The sequence below is a fragment of the Salmo salar genome, chromosome ssa09 (assembly GCF_905237065.1).
Source record: "Salmo salar chromosome ssa09, Ssal_v3.1, whole genome shotgun sequence".
Taxonomy (NCBI): domain Eukaryota; kingdom Metazoa; phylum Chordata; class Actinopteri; order Salmoniformes; family Salmonidae; genus Salmo; species Salmo salar.
In genome coordinates this window covers 113,867,588-113,891,182 of record NC_059450.1, presented here as the reverse complement: position 1 = coordinate 113,891,182, position 23,595 = coordinate 113,867,588, and the positions used below count along the sequence as shown (strand labels likewise).

The 23,595-nt window shown below is 43.6% G+C and overlaps 1 protein-coding gene across 2 annotated transcripts in view; it reads right to left on the bottom strand.

The window, feature by feature from the left end:
• The window catches only part of grik4 (glutamate receptor, ionotropic, kainate 4), a 444,499-nt gene that overhangs the window by 57,454 nt on the left and 363,450 nt on the right, over positions 1-23,595 (bottom strand). For both annotated transcript variants that reach the window (XM_014213630.2, XM_014213632.2), the window contains 3 exons: positions 18,582-18,743; positions 16,093-16,245; positions 14,812-14,916 (listed from right to left, as the gene is read on the bottom strand). In XM_014213630.2, coding sequence (XP_014069105.1) covers positions 14,812-14,916; positions 16,093-16,245; positions 18,582-18,743 — 420 coding nt within the window. The remainder of the gene's footprint in view (positions 1-14,811; positions 14,917-16,092; positions 16,246-18,581; positions 18,744-23,595) is intronic.

The window sequence follows — 23,595 nt, the reverse complement described above, 5'->3', positions numbered from 1 at the left end:
AACTATGTTTAATTATTTACGTGATTAAATGAATCTTGTAACAATTAATTCATTAGCAATCTTGGGGAACCACGGAAAAAGGTTATATAGGTTGAATTGATTACTAACATAATGCAATGAAAAGTCTATAGTGGACTAACCCGATATGACGGCTTGTTACACAATGAAAGGGGTGGGGGAAAAAAGACCCATCTTACATACAGTTGGAAAACTATGCTCATGGGAATGTGAATACTTTGCACATGAACGACCGCTCATTCGAAAATAATTGCAATGTATATATTTACACTTGTTTGTCTTTGTCGTCTCTCTCTGTTGAAATCGCCCTGTCCATCTATAAGGAGTCGTTCGACAGAAAGTCCCTGGTTGTGTAAGTCTCTGGTTGTCCACCAGAGGTCACAATGTCCTTTGTAGTTGTAGGAGTAGGCTTTCGTAGTTCGTTAGACTGGATCCTTCAGAAATGTACCAATGGTCGTTTACTAAGATCTTCTTTGTGTCTTTGGTCAAAGTTCTAGACTACTTTACATTACCCAGCTGCAGACTGAGAATGTTTGGTATAGTCTTCACCTTCTTCGCCTTCTTTTCAGAGGGTCTTACCATTTAGTTAACATTCAGCTCACGCTGTCGGTTACACTGGTCTGTATTTAAATTGCAACAATTTCAATGTGTAGCCACCACTCCACGCTTTCTGGTCTGGTAGAGTCTAACCATTCATGACGTCCGGCTCAACACTGTCCGCCTGCTTGGTCTCAATGGTTGATTATTCAGAGTACAGCTAGGAGCACTTTACACACCAGCAGCAACCCGGCATGGTTTGGTCTGTATCTAAATTGCAACCATTTCAATGTGTAGCCTCCGCTCCACATTTTCTGGTCTAATGTAAATTTCAAAAGTCTATATGAAAAACAATTATCTCATTTAGAATGCACATTTCATCTTCTCACAAATAGTTTCATATTTAATCACATAAGTTCCACAACATTTAGATGTAAATCTGATAACTGGGACGTATACATTTGTAGAGTTACAGTTATTTAGTTATACCATCCTTAATGATATCACAAAACAACAACTGATTTGACATGATTATTGTTCGGAGCCCCACCAACCATTTCCCACATTTTTATGTTATAAATATTGTCTCAATGTCCAATCTTTTGATGGTGAAGTACTGCAAAGTCTCTCTCTGTTGTAACACTCAGACATTCCATTCTCCATACTGCCGGGCCAGAGAGAGAAAGTTTACGACCGATCGTTAAAGTCATCAAACCGGCCCACTTCCTCTCTGGTGGGAGAGAAGGGGGGCTCGCTTTGATCCTCACCCAGGAGGGAAAGTCATGACAACAAAGTAAGATCGAACGGGAAGTACAGGACTAGTCGGCTCACTGTCGCTCACTCTCGCGCCTCCCTCCAGTTGTAACCACAAGTCAACCCATCACTAACAAATTAATTAAAAGGAAAGAGCAATGTTTTAGCTAAATTTGATAAAGATGTCGTTGACAACAACGGAACCAAGTACACGGCTTGTAAAAAATGCTGCGGATGAATCACATACCAACCAGAGAGTGGTACAAGAGGCCTGAAGTGGCATAGCTGCTCTACTACCAACAACGCTACCGGTCAAGCCCAATTGTTCCTTCAAAAACGAAATGCATGCGGAGACAAACATAATAACACATATCCATGAGTTCATCCGACTCTGGGTAAGTAGAAGGGCTGCCTTCATTACCAAAATCACAAAATGTGCTTGTTATCAGCTGTGTGTGCAGGCAACTATCTCGTGAACACTGAGCAGCAGGAAAATGGACCAGTTGCTATGGCTACTCCCACGCAGAGCAGTGGACAGACAGACAAGCAGCTAACGGAGGAAGTTATTTCCTATTTCTGTACGTAAAAATGAGCATGGGATGGGAGTGATTTTTATTGGGACAGGACAGGAAAGTTCCGGGTTATGGAACTGTTGCGGGATCAGGACAGTACAGGCAAAAAAAATTGACAGGATAAGACGGTGGGCCAGGAATTAATTTTCACTCCCAAGTCCACCTCTACTGCAGACTCGGGGCGGCAGGTAACCTACTGGTTAGAGAGTCAAGCCAGCAACCGGAGGGTTGCCAGTTCGAATCCTGTGTCTGATGGGAAAAATCTGGTGGGAAATGAGCTGGCAACCGGATGGTTGCTGGTATCAAATCCTAGATGCCATTGTCTGCCGTTGTGTCCTTGAGCAAGGCACTTAAGCTTTCCCGGGCACCCAGTGTGGCAGCCCCCGCACCTCTCCAAAAGCCTGTATATGTGTGTTTTTCGGCGGGGTTGGGTTAAAAGCAGAAGTCAAATTTCGGTTGGACCTTGTGTGCAATTGACAAGTGATCTTAATTCTACTTGTTCCACTCCCGATACTGTACAGGAGGCTATTTCCATTCTCAATACAGTACAGGAGGCTTGTGCTACTTGCTCCATTCTCAATACTGTACTGGAGGCTAGTGCTAATGTTCCATTCTCAATACCATTCTCATGCTCTTACATAATCAGGCTCCATCTGTGCTTCATTCAGCTAAGAGCGTTGTGCAGGTGTGCAGTTAGTGACTGGGGATAGCAGCAGCAAACTAAAAAAGAAATGTCCTTTCACGAAGATATCACCCAGAGAGTACCTAATTGGGGAACTTGAATGGGAGCGGCTTAGCCCCCAGAGCACTATAGTGTTGAGTTAAGCTTCTGGTCCCCGACACTTTGTGAAGGTGTCAACCCGAACACCAGCCACCACACTGGCACATTAGCCCAAGCCACATCTGTCAGTCCTGCTCAAAGAGACGCTCATTTTCCGGATTAGTCGTGGGCGACTACGCCACATGGAACCGTCCTGAGGTCTGATCTTTTCACAGTGTCAACCTGGCCTGCTCCTGTACTGTCTGCCTGTGTGGAATGTCAAGCTCCCCTCCTCCCTGTGCCGCAGCAGCAGTCAGAGATAGTTCTCAGACTCTCCGGTGATAAAGGAGAGCGGAGAAGAAAGGCAGATTGGCGTAATAAACGGGGAACGCCGTCGACAGGATAAAGTAAATAAATCCAATATAAAAAAGTGGAATGCAAAATTGGGATGTTTACTCTAGAAGTGCAGAAGCTCTGTAAATAACAGAACTCAAATCATTTGATGTAGATTAAAGTGGCCCACTGTGCAAAGTTCCTCTTCCCGGTGTTCTCAGAGTGGAGGAGCGATAAAGGCCTTCCTCTTTTTTTCCAATCTTCTCCTCTGTTGGGTTTACTTGTGAATAACCTTGCTTGTGTGGATTACAAGGGCAAGCTGTGCCTTGAGATACATGCAGTCAACTAACTATATAGCAGCTAGCTAGAGTTGTTCCCCTTTAACCATTCGACTAAGCCTACTGGTACTGTTACCCTTTAACATACAGTTTGTCAAGTAAGTCATACCCATGGAGATCCTACTAAATTACTAGAGTGGCTATTTCCTAAACCCTCAAAGTTCCAGAATGGGGTGAAAATGGCAGCCATATACTCTGAGTTGATTTTTTTTTTAAAACATTCTTTCCCATTGACCCCCATTGTAAAAGAGCAAATTTTGTCATAGATTTTTAGTTATTCAGAAATAACAAAACATGCTGAAAAGCTGCTGTGTTGTTCAATGTAGTAACCAGGTCAAAAGTCTACATGTTGCAATGTTCCTACGTAGGGAAATAAAGCCTGCGAGAAGTGCCCTTTGGCTTCAGGCTATTCGGCGTGGGGAAAGTGGGAAATGTGGGGACCCTGTGTCCAAGTAGGCTACACGTAGCTAGTGGTTACACTATATATACAAAAGTATGTGGACACTCCTTCAAATTTGTTGATTCGGCTATTTCCGCCACACCTGTTGCTGACAGGTGTATAAAATCGAGCACACAGCCATGCAATCTCTATAGACAAACATTGGCAGTAGAATGGCCTTACTGAAGAGATGTGACTTTCAACGTGGCATTGTCATAGGATGCCACTTTTTCCAACAAGTTAGTTTGTCAAATTTCTGCCCTGCTAGAGCTGCCCCGGTCAACTGTAAGTGCTGTTCTTGTGAAGTGGAAACATCTAGGAGCAACATTGACTCAGCCGTGAAGTGGTAGGCCACACAAGTTCACAAAACAGGTCCGCCGAGTGCTGAAGCGCGTAAAAATCGTCTGACCTCAGTTGCAACACCCACACACCGACTTCCAAACTGCCTCTGGAAGCAACATCACCACAATAACTGTTTGTTTGGAGCCTCACGAAATAGGTTTCCATGGCTGAGTAGCCGCACACAAGCATAAGATCACCTTGCACAATGCCAAGCTTTGACTGGAGAAGTGTAAAGCTCACCGCCATTGGACTCTGGAGGAGTGGAAACATGTTCTCTGGAGTGATGAATTACTCTTTACCATCTGGCAGTCCGACGGACGAATCTGGGTTTAGCGGATGCCAGGAGAACGCTACCTGCCCCAATGCATAGTGCCAACTGTAATGTTTGGTGTACAAGGAATAATGGTCTGGGGCTGTTTTTCATGGTTCGGGCTAGGCCCCTTAGTTCCAGTGAAGGGAAATCTTAACACTACAGCATACAATGACAGTTTGTGGAAGGCCCTTACTTGTTTCAGCATGACAATGCCCCTGTGCACAAAGCGAGATCCATACAGAAATGGTTTGTCGAGATCGGTGTGGAAGGACTTAACTGGTCTCCACAGAACCTAGCTAGCTAGCAAGCACTCATGTGGCTGCTAGCACAGTCATGAGGGAAGCCCTACAAAGTAGTGAGAACGCTCAGGAGCAGAAAATGTTAATAAGTTATCTTTAGACATGTTGTACTTTTCTTAAATGTCGTTTTGTAATTGACAAAAACAAGCACACAACAAGAAAACTGCGTTTGAAGAAGGTGAAGTTTTTGTTGTGAGCCAATGGGGTAACCTGGGTAGTTTTCCCCACAGGTAGGTGGGGCCACAACATTCTGGGTGTGTTCGTAATTCAATGTAAATTCAGAACGTTGTCAGATTGTCCGTTCGTAAATTCAGAGCGTTTCGCTCTCGGAGCGTTCAGTGCACACACTGGACACTTTGGCCGAGGAGTAGGGTTGACCCGAGCGTTCTGACCTCAGAACGGCAGTCAAGCACCGAAGCTAACTGGCTAAAGTTGGCTAGCTTGCAAGCTACTTCCAGACTCAAATGACAGAACACCTCAATCTGGCAATTTTACTTGCCCTAGTTGAGCTGGTTAGGCTGTTTTCATGTTATCTAGAGCGTTGGCGACTGTAACTGTGCTGCTGGCAACAACTGAATTATGTTATTTTGCCAATGTTTACTGACACCGGTCATATTCAACAGGTATTGTGTGTTCGTAAATTCATCAGTTATTCTATGCTCTGGCACACTCAAACGAGAGTGCTCTGAAATCAGAGTAGACAGCCAGAGTGAATTTATGAACGCACCCTCTATCTAATACCGACTGGGAATATTGGTCCGGGAGAAATCCAAACCTGTAATGGAGACGCAGGGCATCAGGAAAGCAGGTGCAGTTGGAGAGTTTAATATAAATGAACATGTAACGATACAAAAACAAGAGCAGCGTCTGGACATGAGAACATAAACAGAGGCAATAACACCTGATGTGAAATGACAACAGAGTGCTATATATAGGGGGAGTAATCAAGGAAGTGATAAGGTCCAGGTGTGCCTAATGATGAGGTGCAGGTGGGCGTAATGAAGGGTTGCCAGGTGGCAGGTGTGTGTAGTGATGGGTTGCCAGGACCGGTGGTTAGTAGACAGGCGACATCGAGCGCCGGAGCGGGAGAGCAGGTGTAGACGTGACAAAACCAGTCTAATTGGAATGAATAGCAGTGGAGGCATAATCCAGATTTTACTTATGCAAGAAAATAAAAGTGAGGCATATGATATTAGAAATTGTGTAATAGAATTGTTAACTTAAAATATTGTCATATAAATCATCATAAAAACAGCTTGAGGTTTTCTAAGAATGTTCTGTATAAACAGCCTCTAAAATATATGTAAACAAACCAGAAATGTCAAAGTTTATTTTCTTGAAAAGCTGTGAGTGCTATTATATGACACAATATCAATAGTTGTTGCATTGACAACTTGTCTAAGTCCTATCATCGACTGATTTCAGCCAGTGTATGGCTGTGGATTGACTGCATTGTTTGAATGGAATGTTGGCATATTGGCAGTTATTTTGAAAACTTTATGGAATCACTCCTAAAACTGTCTGGCTAGATAGGTAACACATATACAGTGCAGATAAATGATTACACACAATATCACAGTACTGGTAAACGATGCTTGACCAACTCCCTGGCCAAAATGGCTGACTTTTATCCCATCATAAGAATATTAATGTCCATTCTAGTATTCAAATTCCTAACTCTATGGTCATACCTTAGACTATAGGTCATCATTCAACAGTTGGCCTTCACCATACTGCATCTAAATGTTCTGTATAGCTGGAACCAATGACGCTAGAACCAATAAAGTTATACCATTGTACCTCAGTGGTCAAAAAATTCACCCCCCACAAATAATCATGCATGTACTCCCTTAACAACAACTGAATCACTCGTTCTTAGTAGGGAAGAGTGTTTGTAGTGGGTGCTAGAGGTCATGGGTCAAATCACAGTTGCAGTGGCCTCCACACACATAGATCTAAAAGCCCACTCTAGTCCCATCACACTAAAGCAGGTGTGTCAAACTCTTTCCATGAAGGGCCTAGTGTCTGCGGGTTTTAGTTTTTTCCTTTTAACTAAGACCTAGACAACCAGATGTGGGAGATCTTTACTAATTAGTGACCTTAATTCATCAATCAAGTACAAGAGGAGGAGCGAAAACCCGCAGACACTGCCCTCTGTGGAATGAGTTTGACACATGTGCTCTAAAGCCTTCCCACTCAGCCCTAACACTAATAGCCTCCCCACTCTATCCTAACACTGTCTAGCATTCCCACTCCCCAACACACTCTACAGCCTCCCCACTCTGCCCTAACATAGTCTAGCCTTTCTTCTCTGCCCTAACACAGTCTAGCCTCTCCACTCTGCCCTAACACAGTCTAGCCTCTCCACTCTGCCCTAACACAGTCTAGCCTCTCCACTCTGCCCTAACACAGTCTAGCCTCTCCACTCTGCCCTAACACAGTCTAGCCTCTCCACTCTGCCCTAACACAGTCTAGCCTCTCCACTCTGCCCTAACACAGTCTAGCCTCTCCACTCTGACCTAACACAGTCTAGCCTCTCCACTCTGCCCTAACACAGTCTAGCCTCTCCACTCTGCCCTAACACAGTCTAGCCTCTCCACTCTGACCTAACACAGTCTAGCCTCTCCACTCTGCCCTAACACAGTCTAGCCTCTCCACTCTGACCTAACACAGTCTAGCCTCTCCACTCTGCCCTAACACAGTCTAGCCTCTCCACTCTGCCCTAACACAGTCTAGCCTCTCCACTCTGCCCTAACACAGTCTAGCCTCTCCACTCTGCCCTAACACAGTCTAGCCTCTCCACTCTGCCCTAACATACTCTATAGCAGGGATCATGAACTAGATTCAACTAGCTTGGAGCTGATTTGCTGGTGTTTTTAGTCTTTTATGTCTAACAAGATAAAAAAGTGTAAAAAACGATACTTTTTTTATTTTGCTCAGAGAACTTGGTGGGGGGGGGGGCAAATAAAATCACCCGCGGGCCAATTTTGGCTGGTGGGCCGCCAATTGGGCAGCCCTGCTCTATAGCCTCCCCACTCTGCCTAACATCTACAAGCAGTCCGATGGCTGAATTTGGTCCGCGGGTGCTTTTACTTGGCCCCCCAAGTTTTCTAAGCCAAGAAATGTAAAGCATTAAAGACTGTAAAAACACCTCCCCACTCTGAGCCCTATCATGGTGTCTCTTCCCCTTTCCTCAGGTGCTTCATTCCCAGGCCTTGATGAACAGCCTCCATTACCAAACTTAATTAGCAAATCGCCCCTCGCCAGGAAGAGGACTCACACTTCTCTTATCCTCTCTCTCTCAGCCAACCAACCAACCAAACCCCCTGCAGAAGACAGACACACAATAACAAATAAACCCGAGCGCTACACTAACAGCCTGTCGCTGCCTGCAATTAGTCCAGCATCCGCTCTCACTCTAATTAATAACTGGCTCGCTGCTGTCTGTCGATGAGCACAATAAAGACAATGGAGATCCATCCGTGGAAAGCCTGCATGGAGGATTGGAGGTGTGGGGGGAAGGGAGCGGCTGGACTGGGTCGACAGTGGTGGTGGGGGTGAAGCCTGGCAGGCAGGTCTGTTCTTTGGCCCAGAGGTGTGCCCACTGCCCAGGCGGCTGTCAGACACACGCCAGCCTGGCAGAGAGTAGAGGCTGGCATTAGGCCCTAACAAGCAAGGCCCATAGCTCGCACACGCATGCACACATGCACACTCACACAGGGCTCCTCTGTGGACCAATGTCAAAGAGATCACTCAACAGGCCCCTAGCCGCCAGCTGAACAAAGCACCCCATAAAAGTGATGTTATTGTTCTCATATTTCTACCTCCCAAACTACGCTATGTTGTAACTTGTAAGAAACAAGGGCTGAGTTATGTCTACATTAACAGAGCAGGTTGAATTATATTGCCCATTTATATAAATCTCGAAAAACTGTGTTTACAGCTTAATCCTACTGAAGACCTGTGTAGGGCACCACAGAGCTAAGTCTTCTTTATACTGTACAGCTCATTATACATACACACACACATAAATGGATCAAACAATGGGTGGCCAGGATTACAGCCAATTCTACCCCAAAATATGAACCATTCCAACTGTATGTATGCGTGTACACTGTATGTGTGATGGGGGCTAGGGAGTGCCATGCTATAAACTGAGATGATGATTGATCACTGGCATCACTGTCTGTGAGTAGGAGCACAAGGGATTGTGGGAAATTCACCCACTAGTCGAGGGGCAAAGGGAAGGACTGTCACAGTGTCTAAACCATGCAAGATTCTTAATTTTCTTTCTTTTTTGAAGAATGCAAAGAATCTATTTGACCGTCAGTGTATTACTGTAATATTCTGTGAAACAAATATCTATTATGAATGGACAATTTGTAAGTCGCTCTGGATAAGAGCATCTGCTAAATGACGTAAATGTAAATGTAAATGTTATAGGTGCTTTATATACGCAGAACTATGAACATTATCCCGAGCCATATATCTGCTGTCATAATAAAGCGAGACAAACTAACACAATATTTCACAAAACTGCTTTGAAATTGTATGTCTTAGCAAGGGCCTACCTCAAAAACTCCCATCACTATCACTCTTCATCAGCCATAATGGCTCTAAGTTGGGGTAAAGGCAAATGACATCTTAACTGAAGATGCTTGTCAAGCCGCCACAGCTTCCCATGATAAACAGGTTCTGACAGAGCAGTAACTGATGTGTTTTTCCGAGAACTGCACAGTTCAGATATGTGAAATGCCTGCCAGAGAAATTCACTTTGGGAAATGATTGGACTCTGGAGCCGTACCTCTCACGTTGTCCCCCGGGCCCCCAAATCAGAGCAGCCACAGGACTGAATGGAATACGGATGCCAATAGCTGTGGGGGGATGCCAATAGCTGTGGGGGTCTGGGGAATTCAGCCAGTTACACAGAGAAAGAGAGGAAGAGAGAGATAGAGAGAGAGAAATAGAGTGAGAGAGAGAAAGAGAGGGGTTGTTCACAACACGTTCGTTCTCTGCTCTTCATCTGCAGTGTTCCAAGGAGCTCTTTCATATCAGATTCCATTTTTAAAGACCTCTCTTTCTCTCAGCTCATATCATGGTCTGCAGAGACAGCGTGGGTGGAGCTACTGTATATTTCCAAAACTGAACAGTCTGCAGCATGTGTGTCAAAGTATGATGTGGATACAGTACGCAAGTAAAGAGCTGGGTGTGTGTGTGTGTGTGTGTGTGTGTGCGTGTGTGTGTGTGTGTGTGTGTGTGTGTGTGTGTGTGTGTGTGCGCAATGTGCATGCAAGTGTTTCTGTCTTTGTGTGTGTGCGTGCGTGCACGTGCGTGTGTCTATCAAATCAAATTGTATTTGTCACATGCTTCGTAACCAACAGGTGTAGACTAACAGTGAAATGCTGACTTAAGGGCCCTTCCCAACAATGCAGAGAGAAAAGAAAGAGAAATAGTAGAATAGTTTTTTTTATAACACTAGGAATAAATAGAAAAATAACGGAATGGATGTGTATGTACGCACACAAATGTGCGCATGAATCAGTGTGTGTGCATGCGTGTGTATATGTGTGTGGGCCAGGCAGCCAGCTAGCTCTGGCACACCTTCCCAGTCCCTGCCAAGACATTCACAACTCTGACTGGTGCCAGGCTGAAACAGACCTATCACATCAGCATGTGGGAGGTGTTCTAGAACTAAACAAACAACCCCTCTCCCCAGTCCTCTAACGCCTTGTCTCATCCAATGACCATTACTGGCAGGCAGAGATTAAACAGTGCATTCGGAAAGTATTCAGACCCCTTGACTTTTTCCACTTTTTGTTACATTACAGCCTTATTCTAAAATTGATTCAATTGTTTTTATCCCTTCACCAATCTACACACAATACCCCATAATGAAAAAAGCAAAAACAGGTTTCTAGAAATGTTTGCAATTTATATATTTTTTTAAACTGAAATATCACATTTACATAACTATTCAGACCCTTTACTCAGTAATTTGTTGAAGCACCTTTGGCAGCGATTACAGCCTCGATTCTTCTCGGGTATGACGCTATAAGCTTGGCACACCTGTATTTGGGAAGTTTCTCCCATTCTTCTCTGCAGATCCTCTCGAGCTCTGTCAGGTTGGATGGGGAGCGTCACTGCACAGCTATTTTCAGGTCTCTCCAGAGATGTTTGATTGGGTTCAAGTCCGGGCTCTGGACATTCAGTAACTTGTCCCGAAGTCACTCCTGTGTTGTCTTGGCTGTGTGCTTAGGGTTGTTGTCCTGTTGGAAGGTGAACCTTTGCCCCAGTCTGAGGTACTGAGCGCTCTTGAGCAGGTTTTCATCAAGGATCTCTCTGTACTTTGCTCCGTTCATATTTCCCTCAAACCTGACTAGTCTCTCAATCCCTGCTGCTGAAAAACATGGTAGGCCAAAAGTGGTAGGCCACACAAGCTCACAGAACGGGACCGCCGAGTGCTGAAGCGCGTAGCACATAAAAATCGCCTGTCCTCAGTTGCAACACGCACTGTTCGTCGGGAGCTTAATGAAATGGGTCTCCATAGCCGAGCAGCTGCACACAAGCCTAAGATCACCATGCACAAAGCCAAGGGGTGTCTGGAGTGGTGTAAAGCTCGCTGCCATTGGACTCTGAAGCAGTGGAAATGCGTTCTCTTGAGTGATGAATCATGCTTCACCATTTGGCAGTCCGACGGACAAATCTTGGTTTGGCGGATGCCAGGAGAATGCTACTTGCCCCCAATGCATAGTGCCATCTGTAAAGTTTGGTGGATGAGGAATAATTGTCTGGGGCTGTTTTTCATGGTTCGGGCTAGGCCCTTAGTTCCAGTGAAGGGAAATCTTAACTCTAAAGCATACAATGACATTCTAGATGATTCTGTGCTTCGAACTTTGTGGCAAGAGTTTGGGGAAGGCCCTTTCCTGTTTCAGCATGACAATGCCCCTGTGCACAAAGCAAGGTCCATACAGAAATGGTTTGTAAAGATCGGTGTGGAAGGACTTAACTGGCCTGCACAGAGCCCTGACCTCAACCCCATCGAACACCTTTAGAATGAATTGGAACGCAGACTGCGAGCCAGGCCTAATCACCCAACATCAGTGACCGACCTCACTAACATCTTGTGGCTGAATGGAAGCAAGTCCCCACAGCAATGTTCCAACATCTAGTGGAAAGCCTTCCCAGAAGAGTAGAGGCTGTTATAGCACCAAAGTGAGGACCAACTCCATATTAATGCCAAGATTTTGGAATGAGATGTTCGACGAGCAGGCGTCCACATATCATGTGGTGTACCTCTGATTGAAATCATCACATTAGACTAGATATCGTTATCTGTCTGAATGACTGGTGGGAGGTGGATTACTATGTGGATCAGTTGGTAGAGTATGGCACTTGCAACGCCAGGGTTCTGGGTTCGATTCCTGCTGGGGCCACGTAGGAAAATGTATGTTTGCACTACAGTAAGTTCCATTGGATAAATGCGTCTGCGAAAAGGCATATAAAGAATATATATTATATTCCAGACAGTTTGGAATCCAGTACCTTGCATATAGACAGTTATTATGGGCGGATAGAGCTCCGTTTGCCTGCGAGGTACTAATAAGGTGTGTCAAATAATAATATATTCAATAAAGAAAAAGGGGGATACCTAGTCAGTTGTACAACTGAATGCATTCAACTGAAATTAGTCTTCCGCTTTTAACCCAACCCCTCTGAATCAGAGAGGTGCGGGGGGCTGCCTTAATCGACAACTACGTAATCGGCGCCCGGGGAACAGTGGGTTAACTGCCTCGCTCAGGGGCAGAACAACAGATTTTTACTTTGTCAGCTCGGGGATTCGATCCAGCAACCTTTCGGTTAATGATGTATATTATCAGTATATACTGTATATCGTCATAATTTTCTGAACCGCATTAACATTTCTGAGCGGCAGGTGATGGGAATTTTCAAAGTTCTGAGGATAGCTATGACGTATAGAGAAGCTTCAAGTAGAGACATAAGATATATCGAGATACGTGACCTTGAAGAGATACAGTAAGACAGAGTTTGAAGTCAACATTCAATAAAGTCTACAACATTCAGCTACCGTATACCTAGCATTCATGTCCAACATTCAGAGTTTACCCTCTCGACTCCCGAGACAACCAGTAACCCACAAACACTGTTACGTGTGAAGCAAAGGGAGTAGGAGGGTGAGTAGTGCTTTAGGACATCCTGTGGAGTAAAGTCCCTTAGGTGCCACAGCCAGTGGTGAATAGACAGTAATAGAGGGAGAGAGGTGGTGCTGCTACAGTATAGCCTGGTCCCAGATCTGTTTATGTTGTATAGCCAACTCCTATTGCATAACATATAGCCATTTCCAATTGGCATAACACCAACCTTAGGAGTTGGCTATACAGCACTAACAGATCTGGGATCAGGCTAGTACTAGTGCTTTATTCATTTATGTGGAGTAAGGTGCCATAGATGCAGTCAATGGACAATTGATAATAGTGGAGTTGTGGGAGGGAGGGGGGGGGGTGCTACGGGAGTGTGGGGAAAGGTCATATAAGGACAGGTGCTCCGGGACATGCTGCGAACTTGTACAGACTAAAGTACTACCTGCTATACGAGAGCTGTGTCTCAGCCCACATCTCCCTCCGCTGCAAGGCCGGACATCACAGAACACAAAGATACAATATCAATGCCAGCGTTTATCTCAAAGACAGCCGTCTCAGGGATAAAATGACTCTTCATGTGCAGCCAACAGAATCTGGGGCCAAAAGTAGAAGCATTAAAGGAAAGGTTCACCCATTTTGAATGTTATATTGTTGCATCTCTGAGTGATTTTCTATTGATTCCCTGGGTCATTTCATGTTTTCATGTGTATCTGAGTTATTGGTGTTCAAGCACGCAGATATCCGTCCGGTATGACGTAGCACTGTGATAAAGTCGCTCTCAATACACTGGAAGTTAATAGGAATATGACTTTTAAATCATGATTTTTAGATACATGTCAGATTTCAATACTGGCGGATGTCATAACTCGGGAGGAGTTAATCATATTTTTGCAATATTCCTACCTGGAGAAATGTGTAATTTAACAGAGGGTCTAGCACATTTTTATCTGTCTCTTTAGTCTAGGGTGCATTGCATGGTGCTGTTGCCAGATATATTTGAGAAAGTTGATAGGAATCCAATGAATGAAGGAACGAATAATGCCCCACCCAGCAGACTGTCGACCAATTGCAATTTTCCATGTAGCTACAAACTTTATTATAACACCAAAATGCAACATTAGTTCCCAAAAAATATTGCTCTCACATATTAGTGTTATTTAACACTATAAATTAAAGGAATGGGTTGTTTTGGGTGGATTTTTTCTTTAAGTAGCTCGAGTGCAGCATGTTTAGTAGGCGATATCCATTGTAAGAGCACTGGAACGATTGTGAGATTTACAGATTCAAGAGATGTGGCAAGGCCAAAAGATGTTTGACTTTGATCATGCACAGTGCCAGGCCAGAATCAGTTATTACAGATGGCTAGTCAAATGCATACTGTAGCTAAGCGACGTAAGTCTCAACATGGAATCAACATCAAAGTCCTACTGCGAAATTAATTTATGCAGGTTTGTGAATTGAGGTTAAGTCCGGGAAGGCAACAATACATTACAATATCACATTTTCCTTACTAACTCTTCCAAACTCAGCACCACTGTTGAAAACTCTATACTGATTTAGAGTAAGACACTCAGAAATGGAGACCAAAAACTGTCGATGAAAAACAAGATTAAAACCCTTCTTTCTTTTGCTTTCTATCAAATTCAGCCGTATCTCCTGCTCCCGTCCAAATTGCATTCTAAATATTTAATAGTGCACTTGGAGCGGTTTTGGACACCTCAGCACTTAAAATCATGCAGGTCAAGGGGATATTTCTACGACCAAACAACAATTGAATACGTTATCATGGCTCCCCGCTGCACCGTAGAGCTCTATTACGTAAGGGAGTGCTTCACACAGAAGTCCCATCCATTGCAGTGCTGAGGTAGTGGTAGGCCTGCGAAGAATAGGCCTGCGACCGGGTGAAACCTTGTACTGTAACACTGTATGAACGGGAGAGTTACTTTACCTGCCTTAGGCCGTCTCTACTGTTCTGCATGATCCGTAGGGCGTAGTTGGACCGCTGGCCTTTGCTGTTGAATTCAATGTGGCCCGTTAGTCCTTCCAATTCTACCTATCCGAGAGAGAGAGGGAGAACAAGAGAGAGAAGCTCCCATGTTATTAAGGCATTTCACTTGGTCTGTTTCACTTTTGGTGTCAGAAATCTGGGTTCAAATAGTATTAGTTTTCTTTGAAATCCTTCAGTTGCTCTGGATTGAGCATGCCTTGCGTGAGAGAACCAATGGAGGAGTTCCCAAAAGGGTAAACTGCAAACCCTGTTGATCCGGCACTGCAGGCAAGGCTCAATCCGACGCTCCCAAGTATTTGAAAGAAAACAAATATTGTTTGAACCCATGTCTGTCAGTAATGTCACAGGCATGGCTGGGTTCGGTCGGGCATTAGTTCCTTGTTGACTAACTGAAATCATTCAATGGATGGAGTTATGATTCAATTATCCAAATGAGAAGCGGGCTGACAATTATGCGGCAACAAAACCTCAAGTCACCCCATCATCCGATACTGAGAAACCAGCAGTATGATCGATACGAGGGAGTCTCAGACAAAATTATGGTGGTATAACATCTAAATGACAACAGATGACTCATTTTCACATTTGCTTTTACTGAAGAAAAAAAGCTGTCTGAAATTCAATACATGTCACATTCTAGTGTCTTGATAGCTCACTCACAGGCCATTTATTCCTAATGAGGGACTATGAACATTACAGTATGACAGCCAGTCAACCAGTCTCTAACTCCCTCCTCCCTGCTGTAGGCTACTAAGGAAGGAACAGGGGCAGTCACCTAGCCTGATCCCAGAACTGTTTGTACAGTCTTGCCATCTCCTATGGTCTTAGGTGTATCAATGAAAGCACATACAGTTCTGGGACCAGGCTAGCAGTGACCCAAGTTAATGTGACAATATGATTGACTGTATGACCAGTGGTAAGAGAAGGGCTAGAGGATTTATATCTAAATATAAATACAGAAATGTAAATATATTCAGCTGGTAGACCAAACAGTAAGGTAAGGGTTAGGGGATATGGATCCGCTGGCTGAATATCCACTGCAAAAATGCACACCCAATGGCTTTTAGTAAAATGTTAACCAACAGACTTGGGAGCATACTGTATATCGCTGTGTGCACTGCCGTCTAACTAAGCTCCACAAAAGATGAATCTAATCTCAATCTTAAACATGACCAACAACAGAATGCCATTCCTCTCCTATCCAGTGTGGGGCGCCCTTACCATCCTCAGGTAGTTCATGAGGCTGGTGCCATGCTCCCAGATCTTGGAGGACTTGCAGGAGAGCTGCGTAGCGCCCACGTTCTGGCTACGGTTGAGCTCCTGGACCGCCGCAACCACCGCGTGCACTGCGTCAAACAGCAGCGCCGACGAGAGCTGAGAGAGAGAGGGAGAAAGAGAGGGGGGAGAGAGAGAGAGAGAAAGAGAGAGAGAAGAAAAAAGGGAGGGAGGGAAGGAAGGAAGAAAAGGGGGGATATGCTGTCACAAACACACACCGTTCTTCCATCCTCCTTGACGCCTGGGGCCCGCTCTACTCGGTCAGTGATGGGTTAAAACAAGCGAGCACCAGAATGCCATTCAGCAGTCAAATATTACATTAGATCATTAGGATCCTCTGATGTGCTGACAAACTGAAAAAAAGCCCCTCCACTTTCACCCCTACTGGAGCTGGCAAGCCCGGGCCATTGCAATTACCACACATTCGTCAGAGTGGAGGCGGAAGCGCAGGAAGGGGGATTTTTTTCCTGTAGACTGTTTAAATACAGGTAGCATGTTGCTAGATCGAATCCCCGAGCTGACAAGGTAAAAATCTGTCGTTCTGCCCCTGAACAAGGCAGTTAACCCACTGTTCCTAGGCCGTCATTGTAAATAAGAATTTGTTCTTAATTGACTTGCCTACTTAAATAAAGGTTAAATAAATGAATTAAATAAACATACAGGCCCCATCTGTGTATGTAAAGACAATTAACATGCATGATGTCATAGATTATACATGGGAGAGAGGAGGTATTTCACCGTTATATGTCTGTATAATAAAGTAATACGGCCTTAATGGCCCTGAACTGTTGTGCATATTGATATGTGACTATATAGATGATTGTGATGTATAGTAAACAATAAGCACCATATACAGTAAGGCCCATAGCAATTATAATTTCCATGATACATGTCCTCCTTGCATAAGCCAATGTTGAATTGGACTGCGCTATAGACAACAAGGTATACTGTACACAACAGCGAGTGTGTACAGTGGTTCAGTGTCATTTGGATTACTGGAGGGAAAGTTGATGACAGCAACTTCCCAATCATAAACCAAGATTATGCACCATGTGACCTTCAAGGGAGATGTCACTTTGAAATCAAAGTAGGTCAGATGTTTTCAGATTTCAAAAGTAGTCTAATGTCAAAATGAATCCACATCTCACGCCATAGGTTGCGTAGATCCATATTGTGGATTGAGGCATATAACTGGATCTACAAAACAAATGGCCTGGGGTGTGGACCTATCTCAATAAACAAAATGGCTACCGTTCTTCCTCACCTCCCCCTCTTCCACCCCTCCACCTCTCTCATTCCATGACGTTGTGCAGCTAAGAGAGAGGGATTTTTAAATATGAAACCTGATATGAAAGAGCTCCCTGGAACACCGCAGATGAATAGCAGGGAGAGAAGGCATAGCTCTCTCACTCTCTCTCTCGTTTTATTAGGGGCTCAAAGCTGTTATCCCTCCACTGCTCCTAGTGCTCTATCTGATAGACTACAAAACATCCTGTGATCAATTAAAGATAACTCCTAGTTAAGAGATGAAATAAACAACTACAGAAAAACTACTGGTTTCTAAAAACAGCAGCCATTGATTTTTCAAAATCTTTCTTGAGGGCTTAATTAAGAAACAAAAATTCAATAAGCCCAATTACTTAATTACTCGTTGCTGTCTGTTGGATGTCAAATTAAACAAATATTCTTGTACACTTCTCGTTGACACAAGTATGCTGAATTGGGTTCAAAATAGTTCAAATGCAGCATGGAAGAATGCTATTAATGCTGTTAATGTTTTGTACTACACTACCACTCACGTATTCATTTAATAACCATGTGGCAATGAATTTTTTTTGATTAGTTAACGACTACACAGACAACTGTATTAAAGGCATAGAAAGACTTCAAGCCTTAACGTTCTAACATTCGCAGACACGTGTAGGGATACTGTATAATATGGGAAAAGAGCTGGGGTGTATTCAGGAGGATAAAACTTTTGCAGATAGATATTTAACAAAGGGAGAGGATCCTTTCCCCAAATCTAAATGCCACATCAGTGTTTCTTAATCCTGGTCCTGGCACTACACACCTGATTCCACTAATCAACTCATCATTAAATTGTGAATAGTGGAATCAGGTTTGTAGTGCTAATGCAAAAAAAAAAAGTGCACCTTTTTGGGTTCCCAGGACCAGGATTAAGAAACGCTGTACTAGATAATAATATCTGTTCTGCATACATATCTGAACCCTCTGTTTGGTTGCAGATTGAAATGCAACTAATAGAGCTGAATTTCGAATTGCACATGCTATAGTGCGATTAGGAATCGTCAGGTCTATTTGTTACATTTCTACCTGCAACACTACAGAACCTTCAGATAGAAATGCAGTATGTTTTGTAGATCAGACATGATTGTCTAGCTGCTGTTCTACATAAATCTGAACCCTGGTCTCACCGGTGTGCCGGCGAAGGGGGCGTGGTCACAGTTTTCCTGCCAGGAACGGTTGAGGCTGAGAAGGAAATCCTGGAAAAAGGGATGTGTTCGGTTGAAGACGGAAAAGCCCAGAATGTTCACCCGCTCACTGGGCACGTCGTCCAATCGCAGCAGAGAGAATTCCTGCAGAGGGAGGAGTCAGAGGGTCAAAGGTATAATGGTATTAGGTACGTATATGACAAGGGCTTGGACATGTCCGACATAAATCACGTTTAGTTGCCGCGGTACGTGGAGATATCTGATTGAATGGAATATTGAATCAGTGTCAGGAAAAAGGGCACATGCTAATCTAATACGTTTAGCCCCAATTTCATTGATTTACTTGAAGTTTTATTATGTTAAGTTAATTTTTCTGGATGATTAAGATTCCTAACATGTACACAACCCACGTAATTCCTTCAGAGAGTGTGTGTGGGGTGTGCATGAATGTGGTGTGTGTGTGTGCATGTGTTCATTTAGTAGTTTAGTGCATATTCATTTGTGCGTGGGCATGTGTGTGCCGCCTGGAACAAGCCCATGGAAATGTGCTTGGATGAAAAACAACTCCTACTTTTGATGTCCCAAAGTTCAGTCTGGTGGCTCCCGAGCGGTAGGGAGGACGTCACCAGAAGGTTAATAGAGATATCAGCCTAGTCACCTTCAGGTGTCAGTGCCAGCACTACAGTCTATAACAGTGAAACCGCCTGTCACCTCGCTGGGCCCAGGGACAGATATGATACGTATAGAGGAGGAGGAAAAGGAGAGGAGAGGAGGAAAAGTGCCCAGGCTTCAGACAGTTCAGACAGAGACAAACTACTCTACTGTGGAAGGCAGGGGAGAGGAGGGGGTTAGAGGGCAGGAGGCTGTGTGTTTGTGTCTGTGCTGAGTCTGTGTGTGTGTGCGCGTGCAAGCATGAGTGTGCTTGCATGCGTTTGTGTGTGTGTGTGTGTGTGTGTTTCTGTGTGTGTGTGTGTGTGTGTGTGTGTGTGTGTGTGTGTGTGTGTGTGTGTGTGTGTGTGCGAGCACGTGTCCAATCCTCAATAAGGGGGTTTGGGGCTGGTGAGTTGAGTGGGAACAGAATACCTCTGAGAACAAGAACCTCACAAGACACTGGCAGTAGCCTTTCAAATCCCAGGCCTTAGATAAGTTAGCGTGTTAGTGGGTTCCTCTGCAGCACTAGATCAAAGCCCAACTAGACTCTGGTGCTCTTACAACAAACACTAGCACAGTAGGAAAAGGTGAGTAGGCCACGGTGGAATGAAGGATACGTGTTGGGCTGGATTATTGTGAGAGAGAGAGTTGAGGAAGGAAAGAGACTAAGAGAGAAAGAGAGAAAATTGTCATGGAGGTGAGAGGGAGAGACAGAAGAGGAAGAGGATAAGAAAAATTAAGATAGAGAGAACAGAGAGCTGTGGGAGTTAGGAGGAAGGCATGATGGGCCCTATAGGAGAGATGGAAGGAGACTGTGACTGGCAAATGGCACCCTATTCCCTATGTGGTGCACTACCTTTGACCAGGGCCTGTAAGGAATAGAGTGCCATTTGGAACACATCCAGTCTTTTCATCAGAGCCCCTGAGAGAGAACAGGACAGGAGAAAGCCCCTGGTGAACTCCTTTAGCATTACTAGCTACAGACCGCAATGCAAACTGGCAGCCTTATGTCTTCCCTATCTAGACCAATAATACAATCCCATTTAGTGGTGACACAGCTCTTTTTTATTTACTCTCTCCTAGCCATGTTGTCTCTGTATCTGATTTAAAGTTTAAGGCGATTCGCTGCACCCCAATCGAAACTAATGCTACTAGCTTCCGATGTTTTGATATTGGCAGATTGTTTCTGCACTTTGTGCATTCAGGACATTGAGAACTATGATATTGAGGAGTGAAACACACAGCACTTGATGAAAGGAAAGCTGAGTTGAGCCTGAAACACTGTTTTCTCCGTGCCTAATTCTTTATGAATGAGTATTAAAATAAATATGCCGAAAGATTCATTTATTCATTCATTAATTCATAAGAACATTTCCAACATGGATTGTGGTGTTGTTCACAGCCCTTAGTACAATTGGAACTACCCCCCATATCTTAAAGCATTTAATCACCTCCAATATTTATCATGAATATATTTAATTCTGAAAATAGCATAATCTATGGCCACTGGCCCTTATTATATGGCAAATATAAAAACAATGACGAGTGGATACATTTTACACAGACACACCAATTCACTTCGCTTTCTTTAACCCTTTACACTTGTGGGAATTGGCCTATATGGACACAGCTAAATTGAAATGTTTCTTACAGAAGAAATATAAAAAGCATATGCATAACCATGGTAGCAATTAAAAGGGAACCGTTTGGAGATTATAGGAAAAGTATTACACTAAAGATGAGGACAACAGTTCACCTGACAACATTACACTGTTGATTTTATGTGCGCTTTACATTTACGGTTCCTATTTAGGTGCTTACCAGTGTCCAAATCTGCAATTTTCAACCCGTATACAAGTGTAAAGGGTAATAACATTGGAACATTTGAGTTATAGTCCTCACCACACCTTTATTGACTACCATCTGCACACTGGTGACAGTTTCATGGTCTTCCCATCACTTGTCCCCAGTGTACCCTGACAAGCCCAACGGGAGTGGCCCCATAATTACTCTTCAAGTGCACTTTAATAGATCATTAGGAGAGAAGCCTGTGCAAACGAGCTGGTCATTAAGTATGCCCCTCCTGGGTGCAGTCAAACACATGAAACACAAGGTCACCAAATATCCACCTGCGGCGTCTGGAGAAACCTAGCTAGCACAAGCGGTGTGCAGTGCTATGAAAAAGTATTTGCCCCTTTCTGATTTTCTCTATTTTTCCATATTTTTTTATACTAAATGTTATCAGTTCAACCTAAACTGAATATTAGATAAATGGAACCTGAGTTTACAATTAACCCCAAAAATGTATACTTATTTTATTTATTTAATTAACAACGTTATGCAACACCCAATTCCCCTGTGTGAAAAAGCAACTGCCCCCTTGCCCTCAATAACTGGTTGTGCCACCTTTAACTGAAATTACTGCAACCAAATGCTTCCTGTAGTTGTTGATCAGCCTCTCACATCGCTGTGGAGAAATTCTGGCCCACTCTTGCATGCGGAACTACTTTAACTCAACGACGTGTGTGTTTCAAGCATGAACTGCTCGTTTCAAGTCCTGCCACAACCTCTCAATTGGGATAAGCTCTGGACTTTGACTAGGCCATTCCAAAACTTTAAATGTGTTGCTTGTTAATCATTTTCATGTAGACTTGATTGTGTGTTTTGGATCATTGTCTTGCTGCATGACCCAGCTGCGCTTCAGCTTCAGCTCACAGATGGATGGCCTGACATACTCGTGTAGAACTCTCTGATACAGAGCAGAATTCACAGTTCCTTCTATTAAGGGAAGTCGTCCAGGTCCTGAGGCAGCAAAGCATCTCCAAACCATCACACTACCACCACCATGCTGACCGTTGGTATGAGGTTCTTACTGTGGAATGCACTGTTTGGTTTTCGCCAGACATAATGGGACCCATCTCGTCCAAAATGTTGACTCGAGTTTGCCAAAAACCACCTGGAAGCACCTGGATGATCATCAATAATCTTGGAAGAATGTTCTATGGACAGATGAGTCAACAGTATAACTTTTTGGACGACATGGGTCCCATTATGCCTGGCGAAAACCAAACAAACAAGCATTCCACAATAAGAACCTTATACCAACAGTCAAGCATGGAAGGGGTAGTGGGATGGTTTGGGGATGCCACGGCCACGTGACTCACCGTCTGTAGGAGCGATCCATTTTCGTGTACCTAATAAAACCGAAAGTGCCTTCAGAAAGTATTCACACCCATTTACTTTTTTCCACATTTTGTTGTGTTACAGCCTGAATTTGGGTTAAATTGAGATTTTGGGTGACTGGCCTACCCACAATAGCCCATAATGTCAAAGGGGACATTTTTACAAATTAATAAAAAATGTAAAGCTAAAATGCTTTAGTCAAATAAGTATTTAACATGATTTTTGAATGACTACCTCATCTTTGTACCCCATACAATAATCTGTAATGTCCTTCAGTTGAACAGTGAACTCAGATTCAACCACACAGACCAGGGAGGTTTACCAAAGGCCTCACAAAGAAGGCCACCTATTGGTAGATGGGTCAAAATTTCAAAAAAGCACACATTGAATATCCCGCATGGTGAAGTTATTAATTACACTTTGGATGGTGTATCAATACACCCAATCACTACAAAGATACAGGCATCCTTCCTAACTCAGTTGCCGGAGAGTAAGAAAACCGCTCAGGGATATCACCATGAGACCAATGGTGACTTTAAAACAGTTACAGAGTTTAATGGCTGTGATAGGAGAAAATGGATCAACAACATTGTAGATACTACACAATACTAACCTAAATGACAGGAGCATCCAAGCATACTCCAAGATTAGCTTGTACAGAATAAAAATATTCCAAAACATGCATCCTGTTTGCAATAAGGCACTAAAGTAAAAAATAAAAAAGATCAACACATCACTGAGTACCACTCTTTATATTTTCAAGCATATTGCTGGCTGCATCATGTTATGGGTATGCTTGTCATCAAACTATGGAGTTTTCTTTGGGATAAAAATAAATGGAATAGAACTAAGGACAGGAAAAGTCCTAGAGCAAAACATGGTTCAGTATGCTTTCCAACAGACACTGGGAGACAAATTCACCTTTCAGCAGGACAATAACCTAAAACACAAGCCCAAATATACACTGGAGTGGCTTACCAAGATGACATTGAATGTTCCGGAGTCTCTTAGTTACACTTTTGACTTAAATTGGCTTGAAAATCTATGGCAAGACTTGAAAATGGCTGCCTAGCAATGATCAACAACAAACTTGACAGAGCTTGAAGAATTAAAAAAATCTATTTAGATTTCATACTGTAACACAACAAAATGTGGAATAAGC